This window comes from Cryptotermes secundus, unplaced genomic scaffold (genome assembly GCF_002891405.2).
Source record: "Cryptotermes secundus unplaced genomic scaffold, Csec_1.0 scaffold581, whole genome shotgun sequence".
Lineage (NCBI taxonomy): Eukaryota > Metazoa > Arthropoda > Insecta > Blattodea > Kalotermitidae > Cryptotermes > Cryptotermes secundus.
The window spans coordinates 650,669-671,122 of record NW_019739959.1 but is presented as its reverse complement, the minus strand read 5'-3'; the positions used below and the strand labels follow the sequence as shown (position 1 = coordinate 671,122).

Below are 20,454 nucleotides of genomic sequence, written 5' to 3'. Positions count from 1 at the left end.
TCCCCAAGACTATAAAACATAAGAATGGATCAACGGAGGGGTCTTCAGGAAATCACAGGTAGAGATGAGAACTGTCAAATGTTCCCATTAAATATGCAACAGGTATTCTACTAGTATATTATATGCCTTTTGTAAACTTAACATTCTGTTCAGCACATAACAGGCTGATTTTATCTTCCCACTGTTAACAGCAGCAGGAGCCTTGTACTATTCAACATCAATAACAAAACAGATATATCTTAAAACAGAAATGTCAATTTAATGTACTTTCTTAACTACACACATCGAACATTAAACATTTCCACAACCTGGTGGAATAAAACAGCATATTCATTCTAACATGAATTTCCCTTCGCTTATCCTCAATAAACTGCTATTAATTTTGCTGCAGGCATGGAAAACTAGAGATCACCTCCATCAGCTACATTACCTTGCAAGCACAACAATACTTATTTGTAAGTGCATTTATACGATCCTCTGAAGATGGGTGTAGCACTTTAAAATTTACATTCAAGCAAGAATGCAATACATATACATATAACCAAATAAGGGACAAAAACAAAATGGCAGCTTTACATGCTAATACATCAGGGGACCACACAATATCTTATTTTTAAATGCATAAGCCAGCATTATCGCAACTATCATTAAAACTTGGTATAACACTTCCACGATAAATTTACTTTCATTTCATTTTTCAGTTTCTAGAAGAATTTGAGACTATTAGTGCTGCACTCATGTTAATCTTCCTTCTTCTGTCTGCAGTCTTTAGCCGGTGCTCCTGCGATGGCAGGTGCTGCACCGTTTGCTAGCTGTCCACTTTGACTTGCGGCTGCCTCCCGTTCCATCTCACCAGAGAAACCAAATTCATTCACTCTAGTGGGATCTGTCTTGTATATCCAACGCTGATACAGGAAGATGAAGAAAACAATATCTGAAATGAATGTGATGTGTAAATTATTACATCAGTAATCAGTGAAATCATCAAATGGAGTCTGCACTCCTACCTGAAGATGGAGGCAGCAGGTTCCTCCGAATGGACAGTAACCACCTATCACACCACACTGTTTTATTTTAGATTTATTTAACAATGCTGTCAGTGGCTCAAAATTTAGTGTCAAATGGTGTTACGATGAAGGATGATGAATACAAAAAAATGTAAACATTTGTGGCCTATCATGATACTATCCCAGCATTTGCCTGGATGGACTAAAACAGACCATGAGAATCCTAAATCACGAGTCTGTATGCCGCCATGATCTGAACCAGGCATCTCCCAAATACAAGTCCGAAGTATTACAACTGGAGCCAACTTGCTCAGTTTACATAGTGCCATAATCTGGAAAACCTATTATAAACCTCAGTTTTCTTTCATCAATGGGTCTACAGCCCTTTGTTGGGCCCTGGCCTCTTCTTCAGGTTCGTAATCATTCTTACAGTCAGTAGGACTCCTTGGAAGGCGGATCGGCCAGTGGCAATGCCGCTACATACACACAGGACAACACAAACACAGACATCCATGCCTTGGGCCGTGTAGCCATGATACGCTTATAAACCTCACATCTCAATATATTTCTTGCAAATTTTGCATTCACATATTGTTGCCTGAGTATTCATGTGTTTTATCTCCACCACTTTTAGATGAAAATAAGATAACACATTTCTGATTTTCATATTGCGCTGGACTCCTTCCAGATACTTCCATAGGTTAACCTTAAGTGCACATGAGTTTTCAGAATGTGGTTAAAGGTAAAGGTAAATGGGGGAGTGGATGCATAGTCCCATGTTTTATTGACCTTGGCACTAATTTGAGGTGAGTGGTCAACTTCACACCCCAGTAACCATTGGATAGGAGGCTGGGTAACCCCAAAGCCGGTTTGAATGAACCCCGACCCCTTGATTGTCCACCCCATAGCCAGTCACTATACCGACTACACCACCCCAGCTCTTGATTTCAGAATGAGTCTTGTTTTAAGTCACAAATTACAGTTCAAACTAAACTTCAAACCCAGTTTTCCAAAAATCAGTGCTGAAAATAGTACGCTTGTAGTCACCATATCCATCAATATGTAGGCCAGGCTTGCCAGTGAATGGAAAACATAGTCGCTCAGCACTGGACTTTGCCCATACGCGATGCTGCATGCTACTGCTGTCACCGACATTTTCTTCTTCATCAGAGCTGACACTCTGTTCACATGATGAAATTTTCATATTTTTTTCACTGTCACTACTATATTCACTGCCAGAAACGTCACTATATTCATTCTCTCATGACAGTTCATGCATATAACACCTCACTGCTCAGACACATCTTGTTGATAGGATCTGCCATAAGGTTTAATTGCAGGAACTCGAATACAGGACAGGTATCAAACAAGCACAACATATAAATCAGCATTACCAACTGTCATTATATCTATAATGGTGTACTTGAAAACATGCATGACACGTACATACATCATCCCCACTCTGAAACAGAATAATGCAAGGTGTGTTAAGAAGTCATACCCACTTAACTGGTTAACAGATGATTTGTTCATGCATGACCTAAATGCGCTGTACGAATACAGACGACAACTGGCGAAATGAATTACAAGAAGTTAGAGCACTGAACAAATTTCTTAACGCGTATGATTTTACATTTGAAAAGTTATAAAACAAAAGTGAACATACCATCCCTGAAACAACCCAGCCTGTAAAGTGTTGGCATTTTGATGACAAATGCAAAAATGTCATCAATAAAAGTATTGAGGAACTTGTATGACATCATACGCCATGGTAAATGTGCTACGGACTTCAATTTGTAATTGATGAACAGTTGTGGCGTCATCATTATGAATCCTGAAACACAAAAATGTAAATACAAATTTATGTAAGATCTTCATGGGAGTGCACTTCCTTCATAGAATACACTTAAAAGTATCAAGTAAGGACCTTTCATTTAAATATGCGAGTACATTGATCTTGGCTCATATATTTAGTTTCACAATGTGCCTGAAAGAGTTTCAAACTTATGCTAAATTCTTTCCATTTATGGTAATCCCTTGTTTAGCATGGTTTTGATTACATGCGGCTTATATCTGGATGCCTTCTTTATACAACACAGGCTAAAGTTTTTATTTTCCAGAGGTTAGCAAGGGCTCTATGTATATCTAATGCACAGAGTCATGTGCCACTGAGATCATGATATACCCATGCTCTTGCCACCGAGAAATGTAGTGATGCTGTAACTCTCATGGTGAAAACATAGAACAGCATAACAGATCCAGAATTACAGGATTTTCATACTCTGTCCATCGTCCGGTATTCTAGAAGCTAGATAACACAACATTTCGGAAACTGGATCTGTTTCCATCATCAGATGAGGGAGGGGGGAGATGCCTACTCTATTGGGTCCGTTAGAAAGCGCTAACCTCAATCACGGGGTGAGGACAGACTTGAAATAACATCAAATCTGATGGCAGTACTTTTTAAGTCAGTGCATCAGAACACAGGCTCATAATTCCTTTTCAATTAAATTTGGAGTGCAGTACTTGAAATCAAATTTGAAATCTACATAAAAAACCAAAAAATAAGTAAATAATTTGTGTATAACAAATATAGCAGAACAAAAAATTCTTAAGATGTATATGTTCTGCAAGTTGTGTGTAGGCAGCAGAAGTTTCACATCTCTTTCACAGAATTCACAGTAAGGAAAGATACTTTCCCTCATGGCTTGCACTTTTGACAAAAAATGGCAACATATTTTCAATATATCCTATCTCCAGAAGGATTAAACAACGAAAGAAATAAACGGCATTACTTTTTGCACAGACTAAAATATCTTGGACTTGCAGACAAGTTACATAAGTTTCTGTACAATTTAAATACATGCCTACTTACCAAATGTGAGAAGGAAGCCATAAAGCATGTTGAGCACAAATGAATACCAACCACGGTGCTCCTGGTAGAGGAGAGAGTAAACTGCATAGCCACCCAGTAATGGGTACAATGCCCATGACAGGTAACGGAATGCCAGAGTATCATATTCTTTGGTACTGGACTCTATGTATGAGCCCTTATCTGAGAAGCTGAACCTTGGAATGACCCCAAAGATAAGAGCCTCACGGTTAATGTTGATATCCATCACCTGAATGATACAAATAAGAATTATGTTTCTAAAAATATGGGATAATATACGTATAAGGAAGTCAGAAAAGTCCGCACAGTGGCCTGCTGCCATATTGCAAAGAACTGAAGAGTGGAAAAAACTTTAAAAAGAACTAAACTAAAGACCTGTATATTCCAATTCAGGAGAACAGACACAATCATAGATTTTGTGAAAACAGTGCTTTATAGAATTTCATTACATATGACAAAAGATGGTGTACCTTGTGAATCTTCCAGACCTCTATACAAAGTCCCACAACACAACTGATCTTAACTACCGCATTGGTGTCATTGTCGAAGACATAGAGCATGACAATTAATGACTGGAACACATTGAAGAATACCGACCGCACTGACAAGCCTTCTAATGATTTTCGGTTGTTCCAGAATTGGATATCTGTAACACACATTACATAAAACACAGGTTGTATAACTTTCTCTTGCTCAATAAATGTAATACTTCTCCTGACTGTGTGCACGAACACATGCACGTAACCACAAAAATACAAAATACTATAAATGATGTACATATGACTTAACTAAACTAACTTCATGTAGCTGAGACCTTGAGAATCTGCCAATTGTGCAGCTACTCCAGAACTTCCCAGCATTTTATAGAACCTGAAGGTTCATTACCATGTCTTAAACTAACTTCATGGAACTGAACCCTTCTTGAGAAGCTGCCAAATGTGCAGCTACTCAAGAACTTCCCAGAATTTATGGTTCATTACCATGCTCACAAGGGCCCTCCACTGGTCCCTATCCTGAGCTAGATCAATCCAGTCCATACCACCTGACTAAGTAAAATTTTAACATTGTCCACCCACCTATGTCTTGGTGTTCCTAGTGGTCTCTTTCCTTCTGGCTTTCCCACCAATATCCTATATGCATTTTTCTTCTCCCTCATTCATGCTACATTCCCTGCCCATCTCATCCTCATAGGCTTGATCATTCTAACTATATCTGGTGAAGAGTACAAGTTATGAAGCTCCTCATTGTGCAGTTTTGTACATGACTTATTAGTCAACAATCTTCTTCATATCATAATCATTTCTTGCTTTAAAAATGCGGACCATACCTTACTTAGTGTAATGTGGTACACTCCTAAAAGTGCATTTGCTTGTTGCAACTGTCTTCAGTTACGGTCTTACTCACAATATCCTCTGGACTGTTAGGCAAAGGAAATTATTTCTGAGATGGGAACAGCCCTGAGGCAGATTCTATAATGTTACGCAAAAGCTGTAAACAATGTCCAACCTAAAACTTAATGTAAACTCCAAACCACATCAGAGACTTGGAATTCACAAAGGCTTGGCTGTGATCTGTGCACAGATTCAAATATAGACTGAACCTATCCTTTTACCTGAAAGGATAAAATCATTTCTGACCCATAAATCTAGAAAATAAAAAACTTCATTTGACACAAATTTAGCAACACATTAATAAAAAAAAAAAAAGATTTTCTTTTCATAAATTGTAGGCAAAAAAGCGAAACTATCTTTGTGTTTAAATAGGTACCATGCCATGAAGATGTAGAAGGAAGAGGAGATACAGCTCCACATATCAGCTGCTTTACTCCCAGAGAAACAATGGAAATACCTGTTGAATACAAGCATGGATAGGCCACAGAGCCAGTCCATACACTGTGGAAAAGAGAAAATATCTCCTCCTGATGGGAATCAAACCCTGATACCCCGACAGTCTGGTCCATACTTCAATCGCTATACCTCCTCAGCAATCTACACTCTGCTGTCTCCAAAAATTTGAGGATTATTCCTTCTTTAAATACAAAGGCAATGACACATTTCTCCTACAACCCCACGAATCCCACCGTCCTCAGCAGTACATACCATTCTTGAATGCCAGAAGTTCGAAAACAGAATGCAGCAATGATATGAGAATAGTAAGAGCCAGAAGATAAGGTGATGTCTCCAGAAGTGCTTCTTTCAATGAATCCTGATATTCATCATCTTCATCCACAAATGCGTCACCCAAAATATTCCCTGTCCACTTGTTGCGCATTGTCTGTGTTGAGTATATCTGCCATTTCAAGAGCGAAAGTGGCTGGTATGTCAAAGTCAACTGTAAAGTCCTGTGCAAGAATTGCAAAAAGCAGAAAATTAATGGAAATAGTTATGCTTGGAAACACTAATTCTCTAGCTGGGATCTGCACTCATCAAGTGAAGCACATTCCAAGTTCCCTTTTCTAAACAGCACAGCAAACCAATGTCGTCCAAGGCCTCCCATTTTCTACATTTCAGCACCTTGCGAAACTGCAAGTACCGAGCTTTATTAACTACGACAATGCTGTCAGTTATCATTTTTCATAATTTATTTTTTCACTTCAAAACATTTTCTAATATTTACATAGCTTATGATTTCAAATATTCTTACTTCAAAACAGTATTTTTAAGACTGCAAAAGGACACAAATCTTGCAAACTCCTGTTAAATTACATTTCCATGTTATATAGAACTGTAATGTGTCAAAGAAATCATACTTGAAATGTTAAATTTTAAGATTATAATGTCCCTTAGGACATGATACCCAGTAGTGTGATAGATGTTTATCAACATCCGAAGAAATGTTGGTATACATCTACCAGACTATATGATGTGTCGGCCCAGAACACAGTATGGCAGTCACCACCATGCAGGACTCAAACCTCACATTGCCAAATTAAAATTCAAACTTGGAATGAATGAATGTATAAGGGGTGGGCCTTCTCAACCCTTGCACCACGACCTACAGTGATCTACTGTACTTAAAATTTGAACTTACTTTGTTGTTTCATTGATTGGTTGATAGTCTCTCAACATATTCCAGTATTCATTCAGATAAATAACAGGCTTGTAACGATCTCCGCCTGGTAAGAATTCAATATCTGAAACAAAATAAAATAAATCACTAAGTGATTTGTTATTTTATTTTATTTTATAATATTGTCAGTGTCTAGAATTTGCGGCACTGAATGGTAGGATAATCAAAGTAAAAAAAAAGTAAAGTAAAGCTAACCCTGTAACAGGCCATGAAGGCCCATAGAGTTGTGAGATGTTGAGGGTCCCACATTATCTAGACAATCGGCTCAAAGATGTCAGCCTTATGCGCTGGCCGCGCTTTACTCCCCAGGAAAATTATTTATTTAATTCCTGGTACTCATTTCTGTTAGAGGCTGAGTGAATCCCAGGGACATAGTGCAGCCGGAAGGATTAGGTCAATTGAAAAAATCCAATGACCTCATCGGTATTTGAACCTGTGACCTTCTGACTTGTAGCATAGTGCCTTATCCACTGCACTACCACGTGCCCCAGGTTAATCAAGGTAGAAAAGGATATGGAAGGAAATGGTTAAGGCCTAATAAAATCATATCATGGCATTTACTTTGAGCGACTGTGGAAAAACCACAAAAGAATCTCAGACAAGACAGTTGAAGTACCAGCTGATATTCAAACCAAGCACCTCTCAAACATGAGTTCTGAGTTCAGAACACTACCTGTTCGCCAAGCTGTTCAGCATAAAATTACTTACACTCATCCAATGGTGGAGGAACAGATCCTTGAATCCAATTTGTCTGATCAGTCACCATATTTATTGTCAGATTTGGATGCCAGTGAGAAACGATTTCCTCCTTCATGGTTTCGGCTTTCTGTAAACAGGATCATACAGACCCAGATGATATGGAACGTGACTCTTTCAGAATATTACCACAGAGGATTCTCAATTTAAAGGTGTTCCTTGCTATGCATTAAAAAATAATTTAAGTTTTCTGTAAAGTTGAGTAAGCGAGGTGTCACCCACCAGATGGCTGACCAGAACTGGGGAATGAGATCAGATTATGACGGCTCACATCCTCCAGTCATCTGTTTCAAAACCTATTTTTCTGTAGGAATGCTGCTTACTCACATAGTGAACCATATATGGGCAAATTTTAGAACATAAGTATGACGACCAGTGAGAGTTGTCGATTCCAGGGTGTTTTCCTGAGTGGGCAGCAGTTACATGCCCAAGAGCATGTATAAAACCCCTTAGTTGTGTACCCCAGGACCTAATTCAAACTTAATTGAGGCCTAGTTTGGGTGGAGGTTGCGTCACTGAAATATGTGTACAAAGAAGCCAAGATGGCACCACTGTTCTGAGACTCTTCAGGTCAAGTGAGTAACTTGTCCATATTTGTGTCACTGAGTGTTAGCATATTTATCTAGTTCACTGAGTGTTAACAATAAACTAGGTTCATTGCTTGTTAGAATCAGAATTTGGTTCATTGATTGGTAGAATAGAAATGTGGTTTACTGTTAATTAGCGTGAACTCTGGTTCACCAAATGTAGACGTTAGGAAGGACACATTCAGTAGGTTACTGTAGGCTCTATAAAGAGTTCAGTAGGAGATTTTATGTAACTGTTAGTTGATTCAATTATATCTATTTCAGTTTTTGAGGTGCTGAGTGTTTTAATGCTATTTCACAACAGTCTTAAGGGTTGGAGTAAGAGGTATCCATAGGTACTCTATTGGGGGTGAATGTGGGCACTGAACCCTTGTGGCACAAAATCCCACCAGAAAATTCAACAGTTTTTATCGTGACATATCTTGTACTCAGGGCTTCTTTTCTCCCACTTTTCACATTCAATTTCGTGTTCAAATTCGTCACGATCTATAGCATGGCTCTCAAAATTTTAGCCTGCTGGCCAGAAGTTAACCGGTGAAGCCATCTGATACAGCTGTGAGATGGAAACAGATCTTTTACAAGCGGCGGTCGCTCTGTCAGTATAGTTTATGTTCGTATTCAAAATTTTTTTTTACTTACTAGGTTCTGTTTGTTTGCTCTTTTGTTACTTACTTTTACTTGCAGGTAATTTCCATTACACTATTACAGAAATAATATTCCAAACATTATTCAATTCATATAGTTAACTTCCTCCATTTACATCTGCTGACAATGCATGTCTGCTTAAATAGAGGTTACACTGGGCTTGTCAGAAAATTCTGCAAATATGTATACTGGGCATCAAGATAAAAAAGAAAACAAAAAACTGGCCTTGATTGCCTGGCCCATGAGAAAATAATTTATTGACACAGTGGCCCACTTGTCAAAGAGTTTGGAGAACCCTAACCTAAAAAGTTAATTTAAATTTCAACAGCGTTTTTGAAGTAATTTCTTTCCATCCAGCATTTATCATACATACATGATGATAACTGTATATGCTTCAAAAAATGTTTAGTACATAGATAAAATAAAACTTTTGAAGTGCCTTAGCTAAATAAGATAAAAATAAACGAATATTAAAAAATATAACAACTGAAAATCACTATTACACAATTAACATTCCAACAAAACTTGCATAACCTATAAAAAACCTATTTACATCCAAAAATCAGGCACTGGACCAAGAACAGAGCACAAGACTAAAAGTGCAATTCATTCAATTCTGACATTCATCTGCAATGTTAGAAGGCTGAATTCATTGAAATATTGCTTTAGTTGACTTAATTCACATGTTGCTCCTGCTTTCAATTTTCTTTAAGCTCCTGTACAGGAGAAGTAAAGACTTAAGTATTGACAGCAGTCTTCATGGTGGGTAATAGCAGAAACAATGTCTATTGTATAAAATGCCGAGACATCTACAAAGTTCAAACTGATGGATTTTGCCTCACCTTCACTTCCTCTGCAGTTGCAGCTGTCTCACCAGTCAAGAGATTGTGCGTCTTTGTGTAGCGCAGCCGCTTGTATTTATTTAGCAGCTTCTTGTTGTATGTCACCTGATGTGGTGAGTACACTCCTCTTCCAGCAGCAGGATCTGGTGACTTTCCTCTCCGAGTAACATACACGTGAAGATATAATGAACCATTATTCTGTACTGCCTAGAAAAGAAAAAAAAAATAAACAAAAGAGATTCTTAAACTAATTTTTCCTCTACAAAATAATTTGTAATGCATAATATATAATGGATTTAATGAAGGTTAAAAGACTATAAACAAAATTGTAGCTTGTCTAATAATTGCTATTATAAGTCTGAGAGACAGCAAATTATAATTCCTTTTCTCACTTAAATGAGGTATTTCTCAAACTCCTCTGTACTCAACCCTGTTTAAAATTTTACATAAAATGGGCATTGAATAATACTACAAGTCTGTGCACACAGCACTGCCCCTCGACCCACAAATTTCCTTACAATAAAATTCATGTTTAGATCACACAATTGGGTCCATATATGCCAGCTTAATCCAATCATCTTCACCACAACCCGTTTCCCTAAGATCCAACATCAGAGCATGTCTTTTTAAGATATACCTGCCACTCTTTCATTCATCCCCTTACTGAATGCAGGGCAGTTGGTATTACCAATATGTGGTACTTATATAATAATGGGTGACCCAACGAATCCTTTGAACAACTTCTATGATTTTATTTATAAGGTTCTTTCATGAAAAAAATTAGAATAAGGATAATTACATTCTAAATTTTCAGTGATCATTTCCAAAATGGCATCGGATCCCTGCCGTTGAATTGGTTCTGTTACATAAACTTGAACACGTAAGACCCTTTGGGTGGAAATACACAATTTACCTGATCCCTACATAAGTTTCATATTATGGGTGTGCATGACAGTTGTTGGAGCGATGAAGCTGTACTTGTGGTTGATTTTCACGTGCTTAAACCCCACAGCCTCCAGATCCTTTGCCATGTACATGCACCAACTATCTGCCTGGATGACAAGGCCTTCTTCAATGCTCTCCACAGTGTCAGTTGTGGGTATGTTGTTAAGAGGCAAAATATAGATTGACTATGTGTGTGCTAACTTGACAAACAACATGGGTCATAAATTTTTTAAAGCTATCTGGGTCATCTATTACTACTAAACTATACATTACACTTACCTCTGAGGTTTTGATTTCAACATCACGCACACGTGTTCCATCACTATTAGAACCACTGCTCCAGTCCCCATAAATTATGCCCTTTTCACTCCAAATCAAGGCTTCTGGATTGCTAAAGTCATTAAACTTTTCACTCTCTGAGATGTACACATATAAATCCTATGTGGGAAAAGAAAATAACAAGTAATAACTTGAAACAGAATAAGTTTAATAAAAGAGAAATCTTGCAGCTTCTAATATCATTTCCAACTGTAGGAATTCTTTAAATTCTCCGTACAAATCACAAAGCAAATTACCATTAGCCTCAACACATTCACTCCCAGTAACTCTGATGGTTTGTTCCCCAGACCAGCCATTTTTAACAGTACACTACCAGTTTGCAGTACTGCATATATCCAAGAAATGAAAAAAGATAGCTAGTGCATCTGACAGAGAAAGATTTTGCCTTCTCATGGAATGTTAAGGTCCAGCCTAGGTTGCCTATGGTGGTGTGAATAAAGCATTGGTAAATTAAGTAACTAAACTCAGATACAGGACCAAATGTGTTAATAAATGTAGTGCTGAAACTCCGTTCTTTTTCCATGTATCATATTATTACAGCAAACAGAAAGAAATGGCAAGGATCCAAAATTTCACTATATGGTAAAAGAGAACAGTACTTAAAATCAAGTCACCAATCTACACATGCCATAGAATGTACTGTGGACTCCTAACAATGGCTATATTACGTTCGATACCTTCCATTGCCTGAGATATATGCAACGTACACTATGATTTGTGAGTTGGGTCTGCTCCCACCTGATTGGTTGTCATTATACTGACAGATCTGTTATTACTTTTTTCTTGGAATCATAAGACATCCAGAGTAAACAAATTCAATATTAATAATTCGATCATTTGTATGCCATTACATGTTTCGGTCCTTCAGGGCATCTTCAGAGGCTCAACACTAAAATGACCATACCTTACAGCTCTGGCAGATCTTGGTATAAGTTATACAGTTGTAAAATGTAAAATGGTCTTTCTGTAGCTGTTTGTTAAATGTCTGGACAACCTGCTGGATACGTGTAGTGCCAGTCTGCTGAACTGATGACAACATTTAACAAGCAAAAACAGAAGAAAAGAAAACATATCAATCAGAAGATACACCATAAAACAAGAAACTGTTTTACTAATATTTAAACATTTACAATTTTGACTTATTACATAGTTTACAACCATACAACTTATAACTGTACTAAGATCTATAACAACTGTAAAGCAAGTTCCTTTTACCATTGAACCTCTGAAGATGGCCTTGAAGGCCCAAAATATGTAAGCCCATATAAATAACTGCATTATTTATATTGAACTTGTTTACATTGGGAGGCTGGTAATTCCAAAATTAATAAGTGCGTACGAGCAATGATTTCCGAATCATCCTAAGATGATTGTATTGTTCTTTGTCTCGTGTCTCGTTTTGTACATTTTTAAGGACTGCTAAGCTGTAGTGCTTAGGTGGTTTTAACCGACTTGTCCAACTGTACTTGCGTAACAGCTTATGGATGTTAAATAAATTATGAATATTATTTTAAAACAAATGTCTACACTTGGAAATAAGCCTAAGACTCTTTGAATACTAGGCCATTACATTAGTTAGTTATTGGAGAGGGTGGGTTTCCCCATGCACTTAAAGACCAGTATTGGTCCATTGTGCTTCCCTCTATGATATTCTACCAGTCTCTATACCCTACCGATATTGGTGCGTACCCTCAGTTCCGACCGAGCCAGCGAGTTCAGCCTCTACTGCCTTAGCGGTATCTATAATGCTTCCCCCATCTATCAGAGGCGTTAGAGACTACTGTTGGGAAGGAAATGTCCTTGAATTTGGCTCAGTGACCTCCTTTGGAGATATGAGGTTCTTTTACGTGCCGTAAGGCTACAACACGGGACCCACGGCTTAAAGTCCCTCCCGGAGGACTTGCTCCCTGAATTTTTCCGCCCTTAAAAATTCGACGACCTCCGCCGGATTTGAACACGCGTACCACGAGTCATGAGGTGGGAACGTTACCTCTAGACTACGGAGGCCGCTAGGCCATTACATTAACTATCTCACCAAAGGGGCAGCCCTAGACTAGTATTCAAAAGATCTCATGTTTAATCTCAACTGTCTTCTTCTTATCTTTGATTTATTACTATTTATATCACAGCTTATTCTGAGGGCAGTCTGCCAAACTTTCATGTGTCAGATGCAGTGAGATTGTACAGCTATTTCCTGCTGTTGCCATATTGGCTTGACTGGGACCTGCAAAAATGTGCAGAACTCCATTTCTGAATAGCAGAGCCTGGGGTCATGTAAATTAATGTATTATTTTAGGAGGTGGGATCATAGTGCCACAAAGTCTGATAACCCGTAATTTTTATTGATGTTTTCTTCTGATGATATAAAACAATGTGGTATAATGTGCTTCACATTCCACTGACCCTTTGTTCAAATCTTCAAATCAGAGATCAGCTCTCATAAGGATCCTATTTTTCTGATTCTGCAGGAAAATGAGGCAAAGTAGCTTCAAGCGAACTACTACAGCATCCACATCCTTCCAAATTCATCATTACTTATCCTGTTATTTCTCATTTAACATTACTGTCATGTAGTATGAACTGTTACTCTAGACGGGGTGTTGATAGGTGAACAGATTTACTGACCACTTTATCACATGACTCGTGACTACATTTAATTATAGCACCATCGCTAACATCCACACTTTACAGTTCACTAGAGCACACAGTCTGGTGTTCTCAGTCTGTTACTGGATGTTTCCTGGTGATGGCTCCAACAATGCCTCCAGGCTCAAGTTCTCTCTTCACGGACTCCCCTATGGGACTACCAACTGACCCTATCCCTTCCTTATAACCTCTCGGCACAAACCTTGTAGAAAACACACACCTTCCATTGTTGCAGTACAACTGTTGCCTTATTAAGAATCTGCCGTCTAGCAGCAGGAATGTGTCTACCAAACCACTGCCTAGAAATGGGTCTATTTGTCTATCATGCGGTTGTCACATATGTGGTTAAGTGTTAATGGTTGGCTGACTAAATCAAGTCACCTTGTTTCATACTGGCAATAACAGTTTTCATCATAGCTACATACCTTTTTACCAAGTCCATTTAAATCTAAACATGACCATCTCAGTCAAAATGACAAATATTCAGCATGCATATCCTCTTGCGAAACATGGCTTTGATTCACATTACATTCTTTGGGGCCCATCCTCCATATATATTAAGGTACAACTGGATATTATTTTCTGGCAATGTTTACTGCTTTAGGAAGGAATTTCAGGCAAGGGACACTATGCAGAATCATTACTCAGAATATATTCTACAGCAAGGAGTCCTTAAATGAAACTATCTTAAAAAAAAATACCATATTCCGGGATGTGAGGCCATGCAGTCTCGCAGTACTTCACCAATGTTTCAGAGGAATGTACTGCCTCCATCTTCAGGATTGATGAGTAAGTCAAGCAAGCGACCAGTAAGAAGCAAGTAGCCCACTTACTCTGCTTTGTGTTTGTTTGGTTTACTCTTTGAGTCTAAAGACAGAAGTAGCATATTCCTGCAGAACACCAGTAAACTTCTACTATAATACATGCCACGGTTGCCCGGGTTTGATCCCGGGTCTGGTCAAGTGGGCCTTGTGGTGGACAAAGTGGGGCTGGGGCAGGTTTTCTCCAAGTACTTCGGTTTCCCCTGCCAATCTTCATTCCACCAAATTCTCCATCATCATAATCACTCAGGGCTGGCTACAATAGACCAATCAGTGGCCACCGTGCCGAGTGAACCCAGTTGGACTATACCCCCCACTAAGCAAATTAAAAAAAATATTACGTCATGTCCCAGAAGATGGTATTCTGTCCTGATAACAACAAATACGCACCTAAGAACACAGGTTACTGAATGGAGCATTCTTGAGTTTTGCCTGCTGTGCCCTGATAACTACTCTATCAGCTACTTAGGTCTGGCAAGCAAATGGCAAATGGCAAAGTTGGAATATTAGTATATAAAAATGGTCTGTAATAAACCTGTAGGATTTGTAGTTCTCACAGTGGTGGGTATGAAGAGTTGTATCCTCTGGGATATAAAGCAGTGCAGTTTGTTGAAAGTCGACTGACACTGCTGTTCTGCTTGCCACCTGCTTTCATGGTCATTTCTTGCACAGTTTATTCTTTGACCTTGAAGATTGAGATATGCTAATCGAAAACGTCTGGTTACTTTCGACATAATGTTGTGTGTTGGGTATGTCACGTGACAAATAACTTCATGTACGTCAAGGAGGTAGCAAATTTACTGCACACTCCTTCACTTTTACACTTATATTATTCACAACTTCATTGTCCCAATTGCTTCTCCTGCTGTAGTCACTTCCAGGCTTCAATTGTCTTGATTCCATTCACTCAACAACTTATATTGAATCCTCATACTCAATACCAGTAACTATCTCCCTCTAGTAACTGGCTTTGGCGGCCACTGCATTTCGACTCACTCCTTACGCATTCCAGTCTCCCTGATAAATCCTCAGTCGGACAGTGGAAAACCCACCTCGCTTCACTGTTGCATAAATGCTGTGTTTGCAGGCATTGCTGGCCAACGCTGTGAAGAATTATTTATTGCTGCACAGCAACCAGTGTGGAGAAACACCGCTTTCCTTACTGTTGCGTAACCTCACTTCTACTGTTGCGCAACCCGGCAATCAACCGTTTATCCAGAGTCTGTCTTCGTGGTAACTTGTTCCACCTCCCGTTGCCCAGAAATTGTTAGACATGTCACAATACCATATAATGTTATATCTCACAAGACAGAACTCTGTATTATGCCTACTTTTCATTCCTTATATATAACTAATCATCTAAAATTGGCAGGTTTATACAGAGAATTACTTTTAAATAATTGTATTCAAACATTCCTACAGCTATATAGGATTTATTGTTCTCACAGCAATGATTAAAAAAGTTCTACCTTCTGCAATATAATACCGTGCAGTCTGTTGAAATTCAACAAACTACATGTTACATCATAGAAAATAGTGCTCCTCATCCCTATAGCTGCTGAAAAGTACTTAATTATACTTACCATAACAGTTCCATTTTCAAACATATTAAAAGCTAGTACTTTAGCAGGTGTAACATCATTAGGTCCAGAGACAACTGTGGGTGGCCGGCGAAATAGGGATACGATGACATACATGATGATACCTCTAAGAATCAAAGTCTTGGTTATTGCGAAAAAAGATTCTAATCTTGTGGGTTGGTACCTCTCTCGCTCTTGTTCAACTTGTGCCACAACCTGAAAAAAAAATTGTATAATACGTACGTCAACAATGTCACTTCTGATACAATTCCCAAACCGAAAATAATGTACGTGTAAATTCTTCCACTGTTTTCATAAAAATGTGTGCTATAATGTCTCTATGGGTTAGAAAACCACAAACTGCTCATGTCTCTTCTAGAATTAGTCATGCCTTCATGGCCAATTCAGTTCACAAAACCAGTATTTTGATAAACTATAAAAAGTAACCAGTAGAGAACGGACAATATAAATACTAACGTCATTTTCCCCGCCTTCTGGAGATTCAGAATCATTTCCTTCATCAGCATGTACAGCATCAATTTGATCTTCACACTCCCCTCGCACTTCTAACTCCTTAACGTCAGCCATGATTACTGCACTCTCGTTCTCAATGACAGTTCTTCAGTACCTATTTCAGAAACATTGACGTAAACTTAATATTTAAATACGCTAAGGGTACATTTGTGAGTCAAAAGCAAATTGTTAATGCCGTACAATTGTGAATTTCTTAAATTAACTCTAAAATTTTAACCAAAGAGAGTTCAATAATGGCCGGTGTAGCGCTGACCAACAATGTAGCTTAGCTGCGACATGGCGGGGTTTCGAGAAGTTGGTCGGCAACATTTCCCGCTAGAGAATATTCCGTCTATTGTGAGATTATTCAAGCAGCAGTTAGAAAGTTCATCTGAACCTGACTTGGCTCTGTTATCCATCGTTGTTGGAGCAGTTGAGAATTCGTTGACATGCAGTAGAACGTTTACTGTGCAGAAGGAAACAGACACGTTGGGTGAACCCAAGCTACCCGCTGTCGAGTATCATATAGCTGAAGCCTTGTATTCAAAGTTTCATGCAATAATCAAAGGTGCTGTGGACTTAACACAGTACAGCGGTAGCAAGTATGCTACAAGAGAGCTTGTTAAGAAGGTATCGGATGTAGTTTGGAATTCATTAACAAGGAGTTACTACAAAGACAGGGCCCATTTACAAAGTCTCTACAGTTACCTGACAGGTAAAGAAACTGTTTGTATATATTCTGCATTGTTAGTTTTTACATAAGGCATAGTACCAGATATAAATGACATGTAATTAATATGTTATATAGGAAACAAGTTAGACTGTTTTGGAGTGGCGTTTGCAGTAGTGGCTGGCTGTCAAGTTCTTGGCTATCAAGATGTTCACTTGGCATTGTCTGAAGACCATGCATGGGTCGTATTTGGGGAGGGAGGGTCGCAAACGGCAGAAGTCACATGGCATGGTAAGCTCTTATTCCAATTTACATGCTGAAACGCTGATATTTGTTACTATATTTTAACATGTCTGTCAATGCACTACTGCTTCCATACAGGAAAAGGGAATGAAGATAAACGTGGTCAGCCCGTAGGCCCAGGCATGAGTTCAAGGTCATGGTTATATGTGAATGGTTGCCCCGTAATTTGTACGAGGCCCATGGAGGTGGCAGCCCTAGTGTCAGCCATCAATCCAAGTTTAAGTGCGACGAGTGATGCAATGGAAGTTGCACTGCTTCAGCAAGAACTTCTTTGGCTTCTTTATGATCTGGGTCATCTTACACGTTATCCAATGGCTATTGGTAAGACAAGCACATTTGGTTTGTTTTGTTTTGACATGAAGAAAAAATTTGTTACATAAATTGAAGTTTGTTATGAGCCTACTTTAAGCAGGTATTGTGGCACACTGATTTGAGGTGCTTTATCAGTGGATTGAAATCCCATAGAAGTATCCAGTTTTGGGTTAATAGTCTTATGCTATGCTGTGCTTGCAGCTCAGTAACCATTTACATCATTGAAGTTAAGTTGAAGATAGAATAATGTAGTTTCTGTCGGGTTGGTAGCAAAAGTTTTGTTATAGAAACATAAAGACTCATACAGAAAAGTGACAGTATTATTTTCACAAATCCTTGCTGCTATAATTTAATTCTGTAGATGTTCCACAATTTGTTTCGATTAATTAACCGATACATGTGCAAAAGTTCATTAAAGCTCTCTCCTGCCCCTTTTTCTACTAGAGATTGGTTTGATCAGCAAAAGACCACAGTATGTCTTTCATTTTGCAATTGTCTTGTGTCTCAGTTTATACTTTTCTTCTGTGTTTAATACTCACAGTAACTTGCAGAAGTCAATTCAGTCTGGGTTGTTGTTTGGTATTTTCTTGTCACTTGCACCTATCTCTTCTGGGTACTTTTCAGTCTGTTTAAAATTTCAGAGTCAGAGTCAGAGTTACATTGCAACTGACGGTCAGTCAGTCAGTAAGTCTTGGTGTCGAACCCCATTTGGGGCACATGACCAGATATTAATTATTATCGTTTGACAGTTACGGTCTTGTTTCTGTGGGGCTCCTCTGACGAGAGGACGGGTCTGTCTTTTGTATATGCTGCTGGCTCTTGCCAGCGCAGTCTTTCTCAGGTCCAGGTCCCTTGGGACTTGCGACCATAATTTACTGTCTCAGAATTGAGACTTGAGAGAGAGAGAGAGAGAGACACACACACACACACTTACGGATCATCTTCAGAGGGAACATCAATACTTCTTCGGAAACCACCATCACAATAGGTGTTCTGATTGTTAAATTACATACACACATAATGCCTGGAATACACAATGTACACAATATTCAACTTTTTACAATCACAGCAGCCTTCCTGGTATTAAAACTTTTAAAGTGTTTAAAAAATTTAGCTTACCTGGACTTAAATATATGTAATAGACACAGACAAATGGAAATGGAAATATAGAGAAGACCCACGACGTGCCACCCTAAAGAACAAAAATTGCCAGCATATAAAAATTGGATACACAGACTTCTTACACTACCCCTTGAGGAAAATGCTAAAAACAAGAATTAAATACTATTATTAATATAACACTAAATAATGGCTATAGAAAGGAAGACATCACACATCTATATAACAAACTTAAGCGAAAGATGGGTAACCCAGATAATAAAGACGAGAAGGAACAAAATGGGTCACTTCTACTTATACAGGAAATTATATACGAAAAATCACAAAACTATTCAAAAACACTAACATAAAGACAGTCTTCAAAACAGCCAACAAAATAGGTAAACTAATAAATGAAAAACGAGAAATAAACCCCTACGAACAAAGTGGGATATAGGAAATAACATGCCAAAGTTGCCAAAAAGTATACATCGGCCAAACTGGTAGAAATCTAACAAGATACAAAGAACACATAAGAAACATAAGACTAAACAAGGATGAATCAGCATTTGCCCAACACATACTACATAAACACCATCAGTCTGTCTCCACTGTTTAAACTGTCTTCTGTTTAAAATTTCCAAATCAGTCCTTTTTATAACCCCTTGGCACAGACCACACAGAAAACACAGCTGTTCTGTTGTTGCATGAATTCATCTCCATAGAAATGTGTTTACTCAGTTTTTCCATAGCAACAGCTGTGTGTGTCATATCTTGTATTGTGACAATTCCTCTGTTGTTGTTTGCAATCAGTACCTAGCAATGGATATTTCTCTGGTTCCACAGTTCTTGCTTCGAGCAAATATGCAAATACTGTTAGCATGATTAAGTTAAGGCGAATGAGATAAATTGGGGTTGTAGCATGTACTGGACAGATATATGGATGTGCCTATCCATTTTTCCTGTCCCTGTCCTGTTAATATTCAATTTTATTTCAGCCATGGATCATTATACATGATATGGGACAAGTCAAAGATTAATATTAATACTAATACTAAATAATAATAAGTATATAATAATACAGAAATAATATGACAATATAATAATAATATAGTAATACAGAGATAATATTATGAAAATATAATAATAAATTACTATAATAATTTAGCAGTCTTGAAAACAGTTTCTGTGGTCTTCAATCCTCCTTAAGATGGCACCAGGCAGATAATTCCCAGAAGCAGTCACGAAGTGTTATTTCCTGGAGAGATAAATATCTAAGCAGTAAGCGTTCTCATGACTTGTATTATTGAATACTATGAGGCTAATTGATTCTTGGAATCTTGGAATATATAATTTAGACTAACTAGAACTCTTTTCTAAAAAAGTAAGACACTCGTCTACACTGTAAAAGCAATGATCAAACAGGAA

At 38.2% G+C, this 20,454-nt stretch overlaps 2 protein-coding genes across 2 annotated transcripts in view; one reads left to right on the top strand and one right to left on the bottom strand.

Annotated features, from left to right (window-relative positions):
- Positions 1-101: 101 nt before the first annotated feature.
- Positions 102-16,746, bottom strand: LOC111872169 (cleft lip and palate transmembrane protein 1 homolog). Its single transcript, XM_023865767.2, has 11 exons — positions 16,608-16,746; positions 16,134-16,346; positions 11,024-11,182; positions 9,800-10,006; positions 7,678-7,795; positions 6,931-7,033; positions 6,000-6,241; positions 4,371-4,546; positions 3,883-4,129; positions 2,674-2,841; positions 102-934 (listed from the first exon to the last, which is right to left on the bottom strand). Exons 1-11 carry the CDS (start codon positions 16,716-16,718, stop codon positions 741-743), a joined length of 1,938 nt encoding a protein of 645 aa, XP_023721535.1. The 5' UTR covers positions 16,719-16,746; the 3' UTR covers positions 102-740.
- Positions 16,747-16,923: 177 nt separating this feature from the next.
- LOC111872172 (menin) overlaps positions 16,924-20,454 on the top strand; it is a 13,594-nt gene continuing 10,063 nt past the window's right edge. The window contains exons 1-3 of the mRNA XM_023865772.2: positions 16,924-17,358; positions 17,452-17,604; positions 17,695-17,937. Of these exons, the coding sequence (XP_023721540.1) occupies positions 16,941-17,358; positions 17,452-17,604; positions 17,695-17,937 (814 nt within the window). The 5' untranslated portion in view covers positions 16,924-16,940. The remainder of the gene's footprint in view (positions 17,359-17,451; positions 17,605-17,694; positions 17,938-20,454) is intronic.

Bases quoted from the DNA above. Each gene is read 5' to 3' on its own strand.
- LOC111872169 (XM_023865767.2), bottom strand. From the start codon at position 16,718: ATGGCTGACGTTAAGGAGTTAGAAGTGCGAGGGGAGTGTGAAGATCAA. The intron at 16,347-16,607 runs GTTAGTATTTAT...TTTTTTTTTCAG, and splicing joins CAGAAGGCGGGGAAAATGAC to GTTGTGGCACAAGTTGAACA. The intron at 2,842-3,882 runs GTAAGTAGGCAT...TTTGTGTTTCAG, and splicing joins TGGCTTCCTTCTCACATTTG to GATTCATAATGATGACGCCA.